At 37.4% G+C, this 12,500-nt stretch overlaps 1 protein-coding gene across 5 annotated transcripts in view; it reads right to left on the reverse strand.

Moving 5' to 3' along the window:
• The window catches only part of eif4g1b (eukaryotic translation initiation factor 4 gamma, 1b), a 72,816-nt gene that overhangs the window by 29,753 nt on the left and 30,563 nt on the right, over positions 1-12,500 (reverse strand). For 4 of the 5 annotated variants that reach the window (XM_039660282.2, XM_039660281.2, XM_039660279.2 and 1 more), the window contains 3 exons: positions 5,291-5,383; positions 2,162-3,371; positions 449-531 (listed from right to left, as the gene is read on the reverse strand). In XM_039660282.2, the coding sequence (XP_039516216.2) occupies positions 449-531; positions 2,162-3,371; positions 5,291-5,383 (1,386 nt within the window). Of the gene's footprint in view, positions 1-448; positions 532-2,161; positions 3,372-5,290; positions 5,384-5,738; positions 5,942-12,500 lie in introns of those variants that run through there. The other variant, XM_039660283.2, reaches the window with a different exon arrangement.

Genomic DNA, 12,500 nt, shown 5'->3' on the forward strand with positions numbered 1-12,500 from the left:
ATTTAACACAATGGTCTTGTGTACGACAGAACGAGTCATGTCTTTACATTGTACTTATTTTGCATGTTATTACAGCTATAATTGATTTATAATGTATAATTACACTGTTGACCCTTCCCTTACACCTTAACCCAACCAATACCACACACACCTGCCCCATTGTACTTATTTTTCGATATAAAGTGGGACCAATTATCATCATTATCCCATTTATCACTCAGAATTCATCACTAGAAAACAAATAACATGTTACTGACAGGTTGAATTTTGCACTGCGTCTTTTCAAAACGGTTTTATTTGCATTAAAGCCTGTAAATGGTCAAAATAGAAGTAGTTAAGTCTGGGATTAAACGCATCTGCCAAATACACACAATGAACAGGCCTTGGACTGAGCTATTGTTATTGAATGAACACAAAGTCGTGGTTGTTTCTGGGCTCTTCTACACACCTCTTTGAAGGCATCAAGAAGATCTCCCGCCTCCTTCTTGTTCAGGTCTTTCATTTTTCTCCTCTTCTTTGGCATAGAAACCACTGCAAATACATAAACACACACCGAGTATGACATATGCATTATTGACTAAACAGTGTGGCTGCTTAGATTAAAGAGTTCGCACATATTAAGCAGACAGACTACTAATACTCTGAGCGTTAGTTGACACATTGGTCCAACATTACTTAGTCATTAAAATATTCAAAAGTAACCACGCTGATTCATCCAGTAATGAAACAAGACTTTGAGTGAGTCATTGAATCATTCATTCAAGAGATTTGTTCAAAAATGCAGTTTAATCCAGTACTAAAACAAGTGAAGAATTTGAGTGAGTCATTGAATCATTCACTCAACGTGTGTTTTTGTTACTATTGAAGGTATTAGAGCGGCACGATTAATCGTTAAAAGGTTGTGATCTCGATTCTAACTTTGAATCATTGATTCAAGAGATTCTGTCGAAAACGCTGATTCATCCAGTAATGAAACAAGTGAAGACTTTATGAATCATTAAATCATTCAATAAAGAGATTCGTTCAAAAATGCAGATTTATCCAGTAATGAGACAAGTGAAATCTGTATGAGTGAGTCATTGAAACATTCACTTAACGTGTTTTTGTTACTATTGAAGGTATTAGAGCGGAACAATAAATCGGGAAAAGATCGTGATCTCGATTAAAACTTTGAATCATTGATTCAAGAGATTCTTTCAAAAACGCTGATTCATCCAGTAATGAAAGAAGTGAAAACTTTATGAGTGAGTCATTGAATCATTCAATAAAGAGATTCGTTCAGATTTATCTGAAACAAGTGGAATCTCTATGAGTGAGTCACTGAATCATTCACTTAACGTGTGCTTTTTGTTACTATTGAAGGAATTACAGCGGCAGAATTAATCGTTAAAAGATTGCAATCTCGATTAAACTTTGAATCATTAGTTCAAGAGATTCTGTCAAAAACGCTGATTCATCCAGAAATGAAAGAAGTGAAAACTTTGAGTGAGTCATTGAATCATTCAATAAAGAGATTCGTTCAAAAATGCAGATTTATCCGAAACAAGTGGAATCTCCATGAGTGAGTCACTGAATCATTCACTTAACCTGTGCTTTTTGTTACTATTGAAGGAAGTAGAGTGGCACGATTAATCGTTAAAAGGTCGTGATCTCGATTCAAACTTTGAATCAATGATTCAAGAGATTCTGTCAAAAACGCTGATTCATCCAGTAATGAAAGAAGTGAAAACTTTGAGTGAGTCATTGAATCATTCAATAAAGAGTTTCGTTCAAAAATGCAGATTTATCCGAAACAAGTGGAATCTCTATGAGTGAGTCATTGAATCATTCACTTAACGTGTGTTTTTTGTAACTATTGAAGGTATTAGAGCGTATCGTAGATTGTAATCTCGATTAAATCTTTGAATCATTAGTTCAAGAGATTCTTTCAAAAACGCTGATTCATCCAGTAATGAAACAAGTGAAATCTTTATTTTAGCGAGCTATTGAATCATTCGTTCAAACCATAATCATGAAAGAATCGTGCAGTTGGAAATCAACATGTTGACATTAACTTGATCAGCATGACTGGCACTACGCACTATGTAGCATTGTTGTAACTAAACCCATTGAAAACTGAAATAAACACTAAAATAACACTGTTACGAACTGCCTTACGCACCTTGTAAAGTACTCTCAGGGGGCGTGGTCTGTGTAGTGGGCGTGTCCTCTCGCTCTTCTGCCGGAGGGGGCGTGGCTTTAGAAACGCTCGCAACAACCTCTGAAGGAGCGGTGGCTTCCCTCAAAAGTGGTTCGGAAGTTTCCTTGGCAACGAGTAAAGGTGTTTCCTTGACGACAAGTGGAGTTTCCAGGTTTTGTTTAGTAGGTATCTCCTTGACAACAGCCTCCTGCGTAAGGGCTTCCGAAACAACCGCTGTAGGAGCTTCCTTGGCAACCACAGGGACGGTTGCCTTGACACCAAGAGCAGGGGTCTCCTTTAGAACAGGAGCGGTGGTCTCCTTGCAGACAGGAGCGACGGTCTCCTTGACAGGAACAGGGATCTCCTTGACAACCGGAGGAATAGGCTCCTTGACAACCGGAGAAATATGCTCCTTGACAACCGGCGGAATAGACTCCTTGACAACCAGAGGAATATGCTCCTTGACAACCGGAGGAATATGCTCCTTGACAACCGGAGGAATATGCTCCTTGACAACCGGAGGAATAGACTCCTTGACAACCGGAGGAATAGACTCCTTGACAACCGGAGGAATATGCTCCTTGACAACCGGAGTAATAGACTCCTTGACAACCGGAGGAATATGCTCCTTGACAAATGGAGGAATAGGCTCCTTGAAAAATGGAGGAGTAGGCTCCATAACAACAGAAGCTGGCACCTTAACAACAGGGGCTGGCACTTCCTTAACACCCACAACGGGGGTCTCCTTGACAACCTGAAGAGGAACAGTCCTATCAGGAATTTCCATGGTAATCGGTGGTGCTTCTTTAGTCATGTCCGGCTCAGCAATAGGGCTGATGTCTCTTGCCGGGACTCCGTTGAACAGCTGGAGCTCTTCCGGTTGCACTATCGGAGATTCAAGCACAGGCTCCGCCTGGGGGGCGGGGACAGGCATCGGTAAAGTCACAGGCCCCTCCTCTTTGCTCTTAACGGGTGTGACTTCTGCAATATTAAAAGGGGGCGGATCCACCACAGTGGGCGTCACATGGGAGTCGTCTGCAGGCGCTAGGGGCGGAGCATCTACCGTGTCGCTAATTGGGCTAGTAGGGGGCGGAGTCTGTGGGGTGTCGGGGAACGGGCTTTCACCTGGAGGGATGGGAAACTCCGCCCTGGTTGTCATGACGACCGGAGATGTGGCGTTGTCGCCGTTGGGCTTTAAGAAATAGTTCATAAAAAAATTTAAATTCATTATATATTATTCGTACGAAATATCATAAATCATCAGATTATTAGTCACAGCTTCAAATATATTAATGATTAAATATCATTCTTAATAATTAAAAGGCGTTGAGCTTTACGACAGCTAATCACCGTTTGAGGACACCATTAAATAAAACAAAATTGAAAAAACAATTCTTTCTCTTATAAAATAGCATTTATTTTGTTAACCCTCCGGTGCCGTATTTTTTCACTTCATCAGAATGGTACGAAATTTGGTAAAGGTTTTGGCACTTTTAATTGAAAATCATTGACATGATTCGAAAAGGTTAAATGGTCCTGAAAAAAAAAAATTCACTTGTTTTGGTGGTCCAAAATGAGCGAGGGAGGCAAATACTATCACCCAGTGGAAGCATTTGGTACTGCGCCCAATGAATCTTTTTTTTTTTTTTAGATAACCTCAAATTTGTAACCAGCTTGTTTATATTTATGGCTTCGGTTTTATCATAGTTTTAGAGCAAAACTTGTTTTGGTAAATATATATTTCATATAAAAAAATGTAAAAACCATTTTAAATGCATTTTTCATAATAATAAATTTAAACATCATTTATTTTTATTTTTTTTACTTCAGCAATAAATCGGCCAAGTGTTATCTTTTAAAAGAGACCAAACTTAAGTCGAGATTTACGATAGTTTAAGTAGGAAATTTCACTGTTAAGTCTATGCTCAGGTTTTTGGATCATAACTATTTCATAAATATAATTCAGTAGCATAAAATACTCTAAAAATATAAAATTATTAAAGAAAAAAATGTATCGAATTAAATTATAGTACATTCATTTAATTGAAACAATAATAATAATTTTAAAAAAAAATAAAAAAACGGTAATTTTTGACCGGCAGACGAGGAACTCCAATTCAGTAGCATAAAATACTCTAAAAATACAAAATTATTAAAGAAAAAAAAATGTATTGAAATAAATTATAGTACATTCATTTAATTTAAATAATAATAATAATAATAAATAAATAAAAAAACGGTAATTTTTGACCCGCAGACGAGGAACTCCAATTCAGTAGCATAAAATACTCTAAAAACACAAAATTATTAAAGAAAAAAACTGTATCGAATTAAATTATAGTACATTTATTTAATTGAAATAATAATAATACATTTTTTTTTTAAACGGTAATTTTTGACCGGCAGACGAGGAACTCCAATTCAGTAGCATAAAATACTCTAAAAATACAAAATTATTAAAGAAAAAAAAAATGTATTGAAATAAATTATAGTACATTCATTTAATTTAAATAATAATAATAATAATAATAAATAAATAAAAAAACGGTAATTTTTGACCCGCAGACGAGGAACTCCAATTCAGTAGCATAAAATACTCTAAAAACACAAAATTATTAAAGAAAAAAAATGTATCGAAATAAATTATAGTACATTCATTTAATTGAAATAATAATAATACATTTTTTTTTTTTAAACGGTAATTTTTGACCGGCAGACGAGGAACTCCAATTCAGTAGCATAAAATACTCTAAAAATACAAAATTATTAAAGAAAAAAAATTATCGAATTAAATTATAGTACGTTCATTTAATTGAAATAATAATAAAAAAATAAAAAAAACGGTAATTTTTGACCGGCACGCGAGGAACTCCAAAAGACAGATCTTAAATAAATGTTTAATGTTGTAAATTATCAGACATGCTGTCAATTCATAAAATAATGGGCTGTTCTTTGACAAAAGCAGCACATTGCTAATACTAATGATGATGACAGTATCCCAGCATATAATTTCACGTAGTAAATGAAATATAGATGCAAATGTGTCAAAGCAATTTGGTGCATGAGGCATAAGGGTGTGTAAAGTTTCGTGCGTTCAGGTGTGTGCGTTACCTGTGGAGGCGTCGGTGTCAAGCCACTGCGACCTCCTGACATGATCTCTTCTGTGATGTCACGTCCTCCCTGATTGGGGTCTCTGATCCTGATCTAGAGAGAAGCATTTAAAACACGCAACAAAGTGTGAGAACAATAGGCAAATAACAACAACAACAGCGAGTGATTTAATCCAAGAAGCATTTATCAGTGCTGCAAGAGACAAAATATGTAACGAATGTCTCTGGCAAACACACACACACACACACACAGTGGAGCACCTTATAAAGAAGAGAATGCACAAGAGCCTGGAAAACGTTCACACGGCCCCTAAAAACTCGTACAAACTCAAAGCAGTTTGTCCAACTTCTCTATCGCAGTGAATTATATATCGGCTTACCAGTTCAACGAGACAAACACACACACACACACACACCCACCCCCACGCATGAGACAGCACATTCCCTACCTTCCTCCCCTCGGACGGAGAGGGTGAGCTCTTCTAGGCCCGGCTCATCCTGGGGCTGAAGTTTAAACTCAGCCTGATTCCGACACACTAAACTGGGCAGCACATTCACACACGGCCTGGGCCGACCTGGGCCTCACACACTCTCTCACGTACAGGAGAGCAGGGAACGAGAAACACAGTGAGAGAGAGAGAGAGTTCGGCCTTGTGAAACGAGTGCACTGGAATGTGGAACGCCCACCACACTGAACACACACACACACAGAGAGAGAGAGAGACGGGGGTGGAGACTGAGAGCCACGTGGAGCCCTAGAACTGAACTCACTGACTTTGCAGCTTTAAAATGTTCAAAACTCACACGTTTAATGTTGCAAACGATCGCTGTTTCAAATAAATGCTGTTCTTTTGAACTTTCTATTCATCAAAAAATCCTGAAAATAAATCGTACACAACGATTTTCGACACTGATAATAATTATAAATGTTTCTTGAGCCTCAGATCATCATATTAAAGTGAAGTTACACTTTACTATATATAACTGCTATTTAAAATTGTAATAATATTTCACTGTTTATATACTGTATTGTAACACAGCCTTGATGAGCAGAGACTTCTTTAAAACACATTTTAATCTCAACTAGCCAAAATAACAATACGAAAAATAATCAACATCAAAATATGTTTATTATTAAATCTGATTTTTTTTAATCATTTTGAGGATACCAAAAAATAAAATGGAAATAAAAACTAAATGAAAACTCAAAATTAAGACCAAATGTTTAAATGGCCAATAATAATTCATAAAGTGATCAGATGTTTTCTCAATTTTTCTTGAAATCATGACTTAAAACATGATTTTGACCCAATATGTAATTTCATGAAGATACAATCCCTATGTCCTGTTGCATCAGTGTTGACAATACTCAATGAAAGCAATTTACTACATAAAATACAATACATTAATTCATATATTACATAATACTACAGTTCAGTTCGTTGCAGCGCTCTCTCAATTTTCAATTTTTTTTATTTCAAATTAAATTTGCTATATTAGCATGACTGTGTAACACAATGTTATCAAAGCATCAACATATTATATAAAATAATAAAACAAACAAGTAAGTAAACAAGTACGTAAATCTTAATAAATAAATACATTGGGTCACTCGAGAGATTAGCTAGCACATATTTAGCCGCTAGTGCAGCTGTACTATCATTTCCTCCGAGTAAGGACTTTTTTAAAGTGTCACTCAGTTCAGAGAACGATGGAATCGGGGTTTCAAATCTGGCCAGAAAAGTCTCTCTTATATTGGTATTTTTGGGACAGTAGAGTAGAAAATAAGTCTCTCTCTCTCTTTTCCTTCCACAGTTTCTATTTGTCTGAAATGTACCCTCACGGACGGACCGAACGCGAGACACGAGAAGTCAAAGTCCAGTGCAGATCCCCAGCTGTGAGCTCCCAGAGCCCCTGATAACAGCAGCAAACACACGCTCAACACACCCCACACGAAGCTCTGATGCGTCCCCAGCGCCCTTCAGTGGGAACGACCTTTAGCCGGCTGTGGAAACTCAGCAGTGCATCATCAAAACAACCGGACCGATGCATAAACGCACTATAGGGCTGTAAAAAGGGGCTTTCTTTAATTTTATAATTTAAATATTATACTTACATATTCAAAATTATATTCAAATTTGAAAGGTAATACTTAAATGTTAGAGGAAAATAAGTACTGTATTGACTCCGATGGACACAAGAGGGCGCAAACAGAGAGGCTAAGCCCCTCCTCTTTACCATGGGACCTCATTTCGGAAAAATATTGTCAATGGCGAGAGACAACTTCGCCGTTTCAATCTTGTTTGAATTTTGGCCTGAATTACACGTATGATGTTTGTCCATTTAAAAGATACATTTTAAAGTCAAGAAAGTCGCAGTTTGATGTAAAACTTTTGAGGTATAAGATTGTGGAAATACGCACTTGCAAAGACTACAAACCCCAAAGGCGCACATTTTCTCTCAACGAATGAAGCTAACTTTACTGAAGCTAACTTTACCCGAAGATGCTAACTTTACCCGAAGATGCTAACTTTACCCGAAGATGCTAACTTTACTGAAGCTAACTTTACCTGAAGCTAACTTTACTGAATAACTTTACCTGAAGATGCTAATTTTACCTGAAGCTAACTTTACTGAAGCTAACTTTACTGAAGCTAAATTTACCTGAAGATGCTAACTTCACCTGAAGATGCTAACTTTACCTGAAGCTAACTTTACCGAAGCTAACTTTAACCGAAGCTAGCTTTACCTGAAGATGCTAACTTCACCTGAAGCTAACTTTACTGAAGCAAACTTTACTAAAACAAACTTTACTGAAGCAAACTTTACTGAAGCAAACTTTACTGAAGCAAACTTTACTGAAGCTAACTTTACTGAAGCTAAATTTCCCTTTAGATGCTAACTTCGTCCGAAGCTAACTTTACCTGAAGCTAACTTTACTGAATAACTTTACCGAAGCTAACTTTAACCGAAGCTAACTTTACCTGAAGATGCTAACTTCACCGAAGCTAACTTTACCTGAAGATGCTAACTTTACCTGAAGCTAACTTTACTGAAGCTAACTTTACTTGAAGATGCTAACTTTACCTGAAGCTAACTTTACTTGAAGATGCTAACTTTACCTGAAGCTAACTTTACCTGAAGCTAACTTTACTTGAAGATGCTAACTTTACTGAAGCTAACTTTACCGAAGCTAACTTTACCGAAGCTAATTTTACCTGAAGCTAACTTTACCCGAAGATGCTAACTTTACCCGAAGATGCTAACTTTACCCGAAGATGCTAACTTTACTGAAGCTAACTTTACCTGAAGCTAACTTTACTGAATAACTTTACCTGAAGATGCTAATTTCACCTGAAGCTAACTTTACCTGAAGCTAACTTTACTGAAGCTAACTTTACTGAAGCTAAATTTACCTGAAGCTAACTTTACTTGAAGATGCTAACTTTACTGAAGCTAACTTTACCGAAGCTAACTTTACCGAAGCTAATTTTACCTGAAGCTAACTTTACCCGAAGATGCTAACTTTACCCGAAGATGCTAACTTTACTGAAGCTAACTTTACCTGAAGCTAACTTTACTGAATAACTTTACCTGAAGATGCTAATTTCACCTGAAGCTAACTTTACCTGAAGCTAACTTTACTGAAGCTAACTTTACTGAAGCTAACTTTACCTGAAGCTAACTTTACTTGAAGATGCTAACTTTACTGAAGCTAACTTTACCGAAGCTAACTTTACCGAAGCTAATTTTACCTGAAGCTAACTTTACCCGAAGATGCTAACTTTACCCGAAGATGCTAACTTTACCCGAAGATGCTAACTTTACTGAAGCTAACTTTACCTGAAGCTAACTTTACTGAATAACTTTACCTGAAGATGCTAATTTCACCTGAAGCTAACTTTACCTGAAGCTAACTTTACTGAAGCTAACTTTACTGAAGCTAAATTTACCTGAAGATGCTAACTTCACCTGAAGCTAACTTTACCTGAAGCTAACTTTACCGAAGCTAACTTTAACCGAAGCTAGCTTTACCTGAAGATGCTAACTTCACCTGAAGCTAACTTTACTGAAGCAAACTTTACTAAAACAAACTTTACTGAAGCAAACTTTACTGAAGCAAACTTTACTGAAGCAAACTTTACTGAAGCTAACTTTACTGAAGCTAAATTTCCCTTTAGATGCTAACTTCGTCCGAAGCTAACTTTACCTGAAGCTTCTCTGAGAAAATGGAACAACTGGTGTCTGCTGGAACCAAACTATCACACTCTTTTGCTGCAAGCCCCCAGATACCAACCAAAAAACGGCAGGCCCCAAAACCACCAAAGCTTTCGGGCCCAGCTCGCCCTCCCCCTCCCCCTCCTCGGAGAGCTCTTCGGCCTCTGCCACAGCGCCAGGGCCCACACTCTTCCCCATCGGCTCGAGGTGAACCAAAAACAACTGATACCAGCTCTAAGTGAAATATTTCGGTTCCTCGCTATGAAAACAATAACTTTATCAAATGTTTACAGAACAAGCGGGAACCCAGTGTGCCTGAATCTTTCTCTATTGCTGTTCATTTACATGATAGAAAATCTAAGGCCTTCAACAGCCGTACAGCAAACCCATCTAATCTGGTGCCCATTACACGCCAAACTAAGACTGCTGTGGGGACAAAAAGTAAGACTATAAAGTTAGCACTTTTAAACATCCGCTCCATTAAAAATAAATCACTTCTAGTCAATGACTTAATAACCACACACAACCTGGACTTCATGTTTCTAACTGAAACTTGGCTAGAAGACAGCTGTAGTGCAACGGTCCTAAACGAAACATCCCCTCCAAATTTTACTTATATGAGTGTCTGCAGAGCAGGTAAGAGAGGTGGCGGCTTAGCTGCTCTTTTTAAAGATGTTTATCATTGTAAGCAAATATCATTTGGGAATTACCCCTCTTTCGAATATCTGGGTATTGTGTTAAAAGGTGCTCCACGTATTTTACTTATCATTGTTTACAGGCCTCCAAAATACTCTCCAGCCTTTGCTGAGGATTTTACTGAATTGCTATCAACAATTGCCTCTGAGTTTGACTGTTTTGCCATTGCTGGAGATTTTAACATTCACATAGATAACGCAGAAAACAATATGGCAAAAGAAATCAAAACTGTTTTAAAAACTTTTGATCTGACACAGCATGTACACGGTCCCACACACAATCGTGGACACACTCTAGATTTACTTATCAGTACGGGTTTAAACATCTCATCGATTGTTATTAAGGATGTAGCACTGTCTGACCATTTCTGTATTTTCTTTGATATATTAATCTCTCCTGCCGTTGAAGCTAGAGCTGTGTCTGTCAAGAAGAGATGCTTAAATGAAAACACTGGTGTGCTATTTATGAAGGCTATATCTTTAAAACCAAGCATATCTGCTGACTCTGTTGATTTTCTCCTTGATTCTTTTAACTCAAAAGTTATAGTCATAGGCAAGATCATTGAAAAGGTTGTTTTCAATCAGCTGAACCAATTCTTAAGCTCAAATGGATATTTTGACAATTTTCAATCTGGTTTCCGATCGCATCACAGCACGGAGACAGCTCTCATAAAGATAATAAACGACATTCGCTTAAATACTGATACAGGCAAATTATCCGTGTTGGTACTACTCGACCTCAGTGCTGCATTTGACACTGTTGATCACAACATACTTCTTGACAGGCTGGAAAACTGGGTGGGGCTTTCTGGGATAGCCCTAAAATGGTTCAGGTCATACTTAGAAGGGAGAGGTTATTTTGTGAGTATGGGAGAACATAAGTCTGAGTGGACATCCATGACTTGCGGAGTCCCTCAGGGCTCGATTCTTGCGCCACTCCTATTCAACCTGTATATGCTCCCAATGAGCCAAATAATGAAAAAGAACCAAATAGCTTACCACAGCTACGCAGACGACACACAGCTCTACTTAGCCCTATCGCCTAACGACTACAGCCCCATTAACTCCCTGTGCCAATGCATTGATGAAGTAAACGGTTGGATGTGTCAAAACTTTCTGCAGTTAAACAAAGACAAAACTGAAGTTATTGCGTTTGGAAACAAAGATGAAGTTCTTAAGGTGAATGCATACCTCGACACTAGGGGTCTAACAACTAAAAATCAAGTCAGGAATCTTGGTGTGTCACTAGAGTCAGACCTTAATTTCAATAGTCATGTCAAAGCAATAACTAAATCAGCATACTATCATCTGAAAAATATTTCAAGAATTAGATGCTTTGTTTCCAGTCAAGACTTAGAGAAACTTGTGCATGCTTTCATCACCAGCAGGGTGGATTACTGTAATGGCCTCCTCACTGGCCTTCCCAAAAAGACCATAAGACAGTTGCAGCTCATACAGAACGCTGCTGCCAGGATTCTGAGCAGGACCAGAAAATATGAACACATCACACCGGTCCTCAGGTCTTTACACTGGCTGCCAGTTACATTTAGGATTGATTTTAAAGTATTATTACTGGTATATAAATCATTTAATGGGTTAGGACCTCAATATATTGCAGATATGCTCACTGAATATAAACCCAACAGATCACTCAGATCATTAGGATCACATCAGCTAGAAATACCAAGGGTTCACTCTAAGCATGGAGAGTCTGCTTTTAGCTATTATGCCAGCCGCAGCTGGAACCAGCTTCCAGAAGAGATCAGGTGTGCTCCTACAGTAGTCACATTCAAATCAAGACTCAAAACACATCTGTTTAGCTGTGCATTTACTGAATGAGCACTGTGCCACTGTTCGTCCGACTGTTACTGCACTTCATTTTATTCTAAATAGTTTTAATTTACCGTATTTTATTTTTATCATAATTTTTATTTTTCATTATTTTTTATTTTTTATTCTAAACTGTTTTAATTATTATTATTTTAATTTCTTCTATGTAAAGCACTTTGAATTGCCATTGTGTATGAAATGTGCTATATAAATAAACTTGCCTTGCCTTGCCTTGCCTTGAAGCTAACTTTACTGAATAACTTTACCAAAGCTAACTTTAACCGAAGCTAACTTTACCTGAAGATGCTAACTTCACCGAAGCTAACTTTACCTGAAGATGCTAACTTTACCTGAAGCTAACTTTACTGAAGCTAACTTTACTTGAAGATGCTAACTTTACCTGAAGCTAACTTTACTGAAGCTAACTTTACCTGAAGCTAACTTTACTTGAAGATGCTAACTTTACTG

Source organism: Pimephales promelas, chromosome 16 (genome assembly GCF_988280905.1).
Source record: "Pimephales promelas chromosome 16, fPimPro1.hap1.1, whole genome shotgun sequence".
NCBI classification, from domain to species: domain Eukaryota; kingdom Metazoa; phylum Chordata; class Actinopteri; order Cypriniformes; family Leuciscidae; genus Pimephales; species Pimephales promelas.